General features: G+C 36.2%; 1 protein-coding gene across 1 annotated transcript; it reads right to left on the bottom strand.

Annotated features, from left to right (window-relative positions):
* Window positions 1-201: 201 nt before the first annotated feature.
* LOC149379455 (protein NRT1/ PTR FAMILY 5.6-like) lies at window positions 202-6026 on the bottom strand. Its single transcript, XM_089604014.1, has 4 exons — window positions 5876-6026; window positions 3636-3853; window positions 2535-3094; window positions 202-1118 (listed from the first exon to the last, which is right to left on the bottom strand). Exons 1-4 carry the CDS (start codon window positions 6024-6026, stop codon window positions 248-250), a joined length of 1800 nt encoding a protein of 599 aa, XP_089460140.1. The 3' UTR covers window positions 202-247.
* Between the last annotated feature and the right edge of the window lie 3454 nt (window positions 6027-9480).

Below are 9480 nucleotides of genomic sequence, written 5' to 3'. Positions count from 1 at the left end.
TTTTCTTTAGTAAAAGTGTCATTTTTCTGCATAGATATATAGAGAAGTCATTAAGAATGCTAGAAAGTTGTGATCACACACACATATATATATATATATATATATATATATATATATATATATATATATATAATTGTTGAAATTATATATGACAATTAAAACTTCAAAGTCCAAATTACATACAAATAGATCACATCTAAGAAAAGGCACATATCTTAAAATATATAAATGTGATATAAATCTGAAATCACACGAGTTCTCGTTCAGCCACTTTGTGAGCAGTAATATCAATAGTCGCAGCAGCGTCATTACCGTAATAATCTCTCCTCTCAACGTTTTTGTAGGTATAACGCCTGGCCACGCCCACAAAGACCCCTAAATTCAGAGCACTGAGAATCGCCAAGAGCCAGTAAAAGTAGTCCAAACGACTCGACCTCAAGTCCTTCCCGATCCAGCCAGCGCCACCGAATCTCACGGCCAGGCCGTCCACGACGTAAATCAACAGACTTCCCAGAAAACTCCCGACGCCGATGACGCTGAGGTAGAGAGCGATCCCGAGGCTCCTCATCGAATCTGGAACCTGGTCGTAGAAATACTCCTGGAGCCCCACCAGAGTAAACCCGTCGGCCACGCCGAACATCACGAACTGCGGGAACAGCCAGTACACGCTCATCACGGGAGTGACCTCACGGCGGCGCTTGGCCTCCACGACGGCGGCTACGGCCATCGCCGCCGCCGAGACGGCCATCCCGACCCCGATGCGGCGGAGGATCCCGAGCCCACGCTCGCCGCCGGAGGAGCGGCGCAGGAGCGGGATGAGGACGCGGTCGTAGGCCGCCACGGTGGCGATCATGGCCACCGCTCCGACGGCGTTGACGGAGGCCGGCGGGATCGTGAAGTTTGGGAGGATTTTCCGGTCGGCGGCGGCGGCCTGCTTCACGAAGAAGGTGGAAGGCTGGGAGAAGCAGAGTCCGAAGACGAGTGATGCGAGCCATACTGGGATTGTGCTTATTATGAGCTTCACTTCTTCCACTCTTGTCACGCTTGTCAGTATCCATGGACTGATGATCATCTTCTCTTCGTTGTTGTCGTCGATTATCGCTGCCTTGTCCAGGAACCTTAATTATGATAACAAATATAAGTAGAGTATTTCTAATTAAAAAATACCTTCGGAAATTTTAATTTCGAGTTTGAAAGTGCAAAGGGAACCCTAAAATAAGTAGTTTCGATCCAAAACAAATTGATATATCTCTCAAATTAAACTTGTTATTGGTAAATGCGCTTAGAATAAAAATACAAATTTATAAAAAAAAAATTAAGAATTTCTTGCTGAGTCACTTAAATTAAGAAATATGCTAAATAGCTATTTTTTTTTTAAAAGTAGATAGCTATAATAATAACATGCCATTTTCCGAATAGTTTCTGATTTCTAGATTTGCTCTTATGTTTCACGTAAATTTTTGTAAGTTTATAGGATATTTAAGTTAATTTGAACTTGTAAATAATATAAAACTTATAAAAAATTGACTTTATAGCAAAATTCAATATTTTATATGACTATATATATAAAACTTATATCTAATAATGAATTCTGCTCTTTATGTTATTTTTATGCTGGACCATAAAAATAACATAAAGAGCAGAATTCATTATTAGATTATGATAAAATAATTTCGTACAAACTCCTTATGTTATTTAGGTAATTAGCCATTTAAAACATTTGAAATTGCTAGATAGCCAACGTTTTATAAATCTTAAGTAAACAATCATAAGGATGACGTATTCATCTAATAAAAAGTTAAGGTTACAAGAAATAGCTAAATGGTTACACTTGATTTGACTTATAGTTTAAATACTCAAATATTAAAAAACAGATTAATTTACGTTTATATCTCTATAATATATATGGGCATGTATCTTTATTTAATTTGGATTTTTTTTTTAATTTTTAGATATTTCAATTATAATTTTAACATAATGAATTTAAATAGACTATATGCTAAGTAAATTTACGGGAAAAGTCAATTGTATCTCTTTCAATAACTTGATTAATTCATTATGTTTACTATTTGCTATTTAACCTTTATTCACTAGTTTATTGACTTTTAGCTTCTGAAAAATCTAAAAAATATTCTTATACTTTATATCTAAACATCAATTAAGTAATAAAAGGGAAATATGAAGCAAATCGTTATTAACTAGGTTAATTTCAAGTTATAAAATGTATAAATATGAAACTAACTAGTGTTTTAGGTAAATTTACATACGGGTAAAGATCTTATATACACATGTCAAAATTTGTATTAATGGTAGTTTCAATATTTTATATAGGGCTGAAACTTGGACCATTTTGCTAAAAGCATTTACACAAAACTTTGACTATTTTATTAAGAGCTTAATTTTTCACTATTTTCATAAATCAATGAGTTTAGAACGACTTATTTATATTTAATAGTATAAGATAAAAATATAACCACACATCAACATTTGAATAGTTTACAAATATACTTAGTTAGGGTAACATACGTACATACCTAAGTCTTTCGGTGTGACCAAGAAGCCTTCCTTGGAGGTTATGATGACTAGAAGAATTGTTGGTAAGTTGATGGAGAAGAGAAGGGTGAGAGGGATAATGCAATTTCCTCTTCCTAAAAGCGGCGACCAAAACTTGAAGCATGGGAGTGAAAGGGCTTCCCCGTGGGACCCTATACCTATACCGAGGCCGACCGAGAATGAAGATCACGACAGTCGCGGCCATGGTGGCTGTGATGATGCTGTAAGCGAGTCCCCAGCTGACGTCATCCTGGACGTAGACGATCAGGGTGACGCCGAGAAACAAGCCGCAACAGAGAGCGAAGTTCCACCAATTGAAGAATGACATCTTTTGGACCCGTTCAGTGTCGTGATCATCGTCGAACTGATCGGCGCCGAAGCTCTCTAGGCATGGCTTGTGGCCCCCGGTGCCGAAGGATATCATGTACAACGCTAAGAAGAATACGACCTCGTGGATCCGCGTCGACTTCTCGCATGCGCCGGAGCTAGGGCATGGCGATAGGCTCGGGATGTATTGGGACATCGTCAACAAGATCAAGCCCTACAATTTTTTTTTCATTTTCCAATATTAAATAGCCAACGCTTGGTATATGAAAGTGACTATTTACTTAAGATTTACGTCTGAAAGTAGCTATTTATCTAAGATTTACCAAACATTGACTATTTAGCGATGTCAAACGTTTAAGTTGGCTATTTTTCTTAATGTACCATTCTTTTATTTTGAATCAGCTTTGTTATATTTCGAATAAGGTGGTTTAAGAGTTAATATAATGTAATTTTGAACAAAAGAAAAGAGAAACATGGTGTGATTTATGTACGAGGGTAATTTTGTCATTTTAAAATTTGGTTAAGAAATTCAACAATTTTTTTAAAGTTTTTTATTTATAAATAGAGATATATACGAGTCGTAAATTAATAAACAATAAATTTGAGGGATATACATGACATCGTTGAAAACTCCAACTATAAATGTAGCATTATTTGGCTAAAATTGAGGGAGTAGAAATGATACCTTTCTTATTTTTTATTTCAATAGTAATAATAATTCTTTATTATGAGGATCTATGTGATAGATTCGTTACCAAAAGATAAAAGAGCGATGAAAGTAGGACCATGGCGAAGCGGCCGGTATAGGAGTCGGCTAGAAAACCGCCGATTAAAGGCATAATGGTTGTAACTCCGATCCAATAATTGACATTCTTTGCAGCTATATTCAGGTCTTGATGCATCACTCTCGTCAGGTACGTTATCAAGTTCATCGCGATCCCAAAATAGCTTAGCCTCTCGCTGAACTCAATTGCTATAACACCCTCAATCAGTGTTAATCTCTAATTAATAACAGAGCATCTTTAATGGTGTTTGTCTTAACAACTTTAAGGACTTGCTTGCAATTAGAAGAAGTGTTAAGCTATTTGGTTAACCATTATTTGGCAATTTGGCTATGTGATTGGTTAGAGAAATTAGCTCTATAGAGCTACTTGCTTAAGCAAAATACATGGGACCTAATACACCACTTGATGTATATTTTAGCAATTATTTTATTTTTTTTATACTGCTTTACCAACGACATTGTATTGACAAGTTGAATAAACTTAAGCAAGATGAGAAATTAGCTTACCATTGTGGATAATTTAGCTTAAATAAGTTGTATTTTGGTATGACTTATGTGGCATGGTAAACTAATTTGACATTAGCACTAATATCAGGGATAGTCCCACATCGACTGGGTATTACGATCCTGTGCTCTTTATAAGGCTTGTGGGTTACTCCTCTAATTACCAAGCTTGATTTTAGATTGAACCCCACACCTTTAAGATGGTATCAGAGCGGGGCCCATTCTCGGTTGTGGGCTACCTGATCGGGCCTATACTTCACGCTTCCAGTGCCTGTGCCCATGTGTGCCTGTGCCTGTGTGCGTGAGGGGGTGTATCAAGGATAGTCTCACATCGACTGGGTATTACGATCCTGGGCTCTTTATAAGGCTTGTGGGTTACTCCTCTAATCACCAAGCTTGGTTTTAGATGGAACCCCATTACACCCCCTCACGCGCACAAGCACAGACACACATCGGCACAGGCACTAGAAGTGTGAAGTATAGGCCCGATCAGGTAGCCCACAATCGAGAATGGGCCCCGCTCTGATACCATCTTAAAGGTGTGGGGTTCCATCTAAAACCAAGATGGAACCCCACACCTTTAAGATGGTATCAGAGCGGGGCCCATTCTCGGTCGTGGGCTACCTGATCGGGCCTATACTTCACGCTTTCAGTGCCTGTGTCAATGTGTGCCTGTGCGCGTGAGGGGGTGTGTCAAGGATAGTCCCACATCGTCTGAGTATTACGATCCTGGGCTCTTTATAAGACTTGTGGGTTACTCCTCTAATTACCAAACTTGATTTTAGATGGAACCCCACACCTTTAAGATGGTATCAGAGCGGGGCCCATTCTCGGTTGTGGGCTACCTGATCGGGCCTATACTTCACGCTTCCAGTGCCTGTGCCAATGTGTGCATGTGCCTGTGCGCGTGATGGGGTGTATCAATGATAGTTCCACATCGACTGGGTATTACGATCTTGAGTTCTTTATAGGCTTGTGGGTTACTCCTCTAATTACTAAGCTTGGTTTTAGATGGAACCCCACACCTTTAATATGGTATCAGAGCAAGACCCATTCTCGGTTGTGGGCTACCTGATCGGGCCTATACTTCACGCTTCCAGTGCCTGTGTCAATGTGTGCCTGTGCGCGTGAAGGGGTGTATCAAGGATAGTCCCACATCGACTAGGTATTACGATCCTGGGCTCTTTACAAGACTTGTGGGTTATTCCTCTAATTATCAAGCTTGGTTTTAGATGGAACCCCGCACATTTAAGAACTAATAACATAAAAGTTATATAGAATAAGGTTTTTATTTTGGTGTCCCCTAAATTGTCCTCCAACATTATTTCTTTCTTTAACATATATACATATATATATATATATTTTAGAGTATTTATTTCTTTATGTATATATATATATATATATATATATATATATATATATATATATATATATACACTTCATGGTCCTGCACCTTCTTATTTAATTAGTCCTTTCTTAGTCGATGACTTATATTATAATTGGAATATCGCACGTCCCAAACACAGCAAACTATGAAACAGCTAAAACCGATTAAAATAAATTATGCATTCACAAATTTTTCCGATGAATTCTAAGTTGTAACGTGAAATTCATGTTACAAGCTTTATATAGAACAACGATGCATAACTATTTAAAATAAGAAAATGCTAAGAAGAGAATCACAGCTGTTAAAAGTATAAAACTTACTGATGATGAAGAAAGAGGCTTTCCATACTCCGGTTGTCGATCGGCAAGGGACTTTTCCTTTGTAATCCACCGAAGAATCATAAACCCATTTCTGGTGATCTGTGATACTTTCTCCTTCAATATTGAAATCTCCTTTTTCAATCGTTTTCATTTCTGACTCCATGTGTATCTCAGGTGTATATATTATACCCGACCTGATCGTCTTAAATCTATATCTGTATTAGCATCCAGAAATTATTTGCTTTTGTTGCATGGTTGATGGGTTTATATAGGAGAGGCTGTGGCTTTAGAGCGTAAGTTCTAGTCATTATTTAGTAATAATAAAAAAATAACAACTTTCTGGCGAGAGTTGATTAGGAGTACCGTCATATTTGGAATTATTCGTGATTTTTATGGTCTACTCTAAATTCAACAATTCTTCACGATTATGTTGATCGAATAAAATCTCACATAAAAAAAATGAAAAAAAAATCTTTTGCAATAATATTTGGTAATAAAAAATTTATTCTAATTTCATTGACTTCGAATTGAATAATGGTCATGTGCAAAAATATAAAAATTAGTAAAGTTCACTTTCTACATTAATTCGACGGTAGTATATTTACTCATAGTTCAACTTCTGAAAGATGGCGTGCGATATTCATTAAGTGAACTACATTATAGATTAATATAACAAAAAATTAGGTAAATAGTCAATTAAACCGTTTGAAATTGTTATATAGCCAACGTTTCGTAAATTGTAGATAAATAGCCATAAAGATGACGTGACCTAATAAATGAAGTGACTACTTATCTAAGATTTACGTATGTAAATACATGAAAGTGACTATTTATCTAAGATTTACAAAATGTTAGTTATTTAGCAATGTCAAACTATAAATACGACTATTTATCTAATGGACCCTTGATATAAAATAAGTACATTTGTCGAATCAAATACACTTATAAATTTTCCTTTCAAAGGGCATTCGAAAAGTCGATATCATATAATATAATCATGAAACAAGGCAATAATTCAATGTTAGGTAAGATGTTGCAAATTATTCGTAAAAAATTTATAAAATCGAAATTCTGATGACAATGTTAGATCTTTAATCCAACGTTGGATTTATATATTAAACAATTATGTGTTGTGAACTGTCATTAAAGATAGCACGTTAAAAGTTATCTAATTTGGTGTACGAATATTGAGTTTTAATGTATCTAATAGGTTGTGGGCCTTTAATGTGTAGACCACTATAGTTTATATTTATGTGATGGGCTGAAATAGGAAGCCCGATAAGTTAACCTAATGGTTACCTATAAATACGACCGGTCCCTAAGTCACACGTACTAACTTGTCCTTTCTGATATCCTGTTGTCAGAGTGAAAAAAGAGAGAAACAAAGGGCTTTATCGGGTGTATGTGTTGATCTAGAAGACTAACCGTCATGGATTCATCATGTACGCTTCCACTATTGATTTATGCTTTCTTAATTATTCAACATGATTCGGTCTTGGAATTAAGTGATGGTTTTCTCTAGTGATATTCGGATCTAACAATTGGTATCAGGGCCAATCATGTTTGAATTTTTAAGATATTTGGTTGCTATTTTTTCTTTTAAAATCAGCGTCTGTTATTATTTGATCCGGATACTTTTATCAGGCATAATTTCAATTGTCGTATGTTATCAGTTTTTTCTTGCAATTGTTATGAAAATACATATGTATTTGTTTTATGGATATTCGGATTGATCATGTGGTACATATTTAGTTTCGTTTTTACTGTATATATATATATATATATATATATATATATATATATATATATATATATATATGGTTATTAAGCTTGATAGGTGCGTTAATCACGCGTAAAACTCCTATCTCCCAAGCTTAAAACCAACGAGTCCTCAAGGATTTTAATTATCTCTAGAGTGTTTTTTATGGATTTTTAGGTCTATATGGGTTTTACTAGTGTTCGGGGTCTCAATATGGAAAAATAAGCTAATCGGAGTCAAAATGGAGCGAAAACGAAGAAAAGAAGCGAATAAAACATTTTTTTCCAACTCCGCACGCCGTGAGGTCCATTTTGCGTGCCGCGCGGAGCAGGAAATCTGCATCAAAAGATACAGAGTCTTACGCGCAAACCGCGCGGAAGCGAAAAGAAGGACCGCGCGACGGGCGATCGTCCTGAGAGACTTCGTTATCTTCAATTTTTTTAGCGATTTTCAGCCATTGGATGAGATTTGAAGGCTTAGATTGCTCCGAAAACAAGCCCATTCAACATTAAAAAGACCAATGCTTTCAGAAGAAGTCATGCATGGAGTGAGATTTTGTGGAAGCCTTCAAAAGCATCTTTTCATTCTTAGCTTTTTCTTTAGTTTTTCTAAAATTTTCCAGACTTGGTGGATATTTTGGTGGCTCAAATTTGAAGAGAATGAGAGAGTTGCAGAGTTCTACCATTGCTAAAATCTTAATCAAAGTGTTCTATTCTCTAAACTCTTATTATTTTAATTCAAGTTTTCCATATGTTTATGATGTCTCTTGATGTGTTGTTCTTGTGTTCATCTTTAAGTATTTTTATCGTCATAGTAATCAATATGAACTAGTCTCATGTAGGGCTATGGTGTAGCGGGTTCATTACGATGTAGGATTCATGGTATTAGAATTGTTAGATTGTTGTTTTTCTCATCACTTTTTCTTAATCCATAACTATTCTTAATGCTTGTATGAATGTCATGAACTCATGCTTGTTTTATGTTCAACTCTAATGCTTGAGAAAGATTAGGTTGTTGTGTTTTTGTGTGAGTTACTAGAATACATTCCTAGGCTAGCCGTGCTTGTTAGGAGTTGAGATCGAGAGATGATATTTCGGTATCGGTTTAAGTTGTTAGATGCTTGAGATAGATCTATCAATTCTATTAAAGTGAGTATGAGTAGTGAAAAGTGTGAATCTCAATAGCTTGTTTCTTCTCTTAGTTCAGCGAATCCAAGTTGTTTTATGAGCCCGTGAACCATAGTTCTCCCCTTCATCCATTAGAAATTTTGTGCATTTATTTGTTTAATTTTGTGACTTGTTAATGAATTTTTGTGACAACAATTCCATCAACTATCTTTAGTTCTATATTAGCTCCTGATTATCGGATTCCTTACTTAGCTAGTCCTCGAGGGATCGACTCGTTCTTACGATTTATTACTATTGCGACCACGTGCACTTGCGTGTGCGAGAAAATTCGCAACAAAGCTATATAGTCATAGCGCTATAGTGTTTTTCTAAAATAGCCCACCTTTCGTTAATATCCTGTAAATAGCCAAGGCCCCTTATTTACAGAATATGAAAAGACTCTTATAACCCAGCCGATTCCCGCCCATTATTTTCATCCCATAAATTAAAAAAGGAAATCAAATTTCGGCCATAACTGCTATCGCGGATATCGAGGGATATTCATTTACACCAGAAATAAACCATCATCACACGTAACCCAAATCTCTACACAAAAAAAAAAAAAAAAAACTGGAGACAAACCCTAAGCGGCGATTCGAAATCAAAGGAAAAATCTGACCGGCGTTTGAAGATCTAAGACCAAGTTCAAACCAGACGGCTCAGAAGAAGGTATGCATGAA

Source organism: Urtica dioica, chromosome 12 (genome assembly GCF_054948205.1).
Source record: "Urtica dioica subsp. dioica isolate 48M chromosome 12, U.dioica_male_clone48M_v1_H2, whole genome shotgun sequence".
Taxonomy (NCBI): Eukaryota; Viridiplantae; Streptophyta; class Magnoliopsida; order Rosales; family Urticaceae; genus Urtica; species Urtica dioica.
This window is presented reverse-complemented; position numbering and strand designations above follow the sequence as displayed.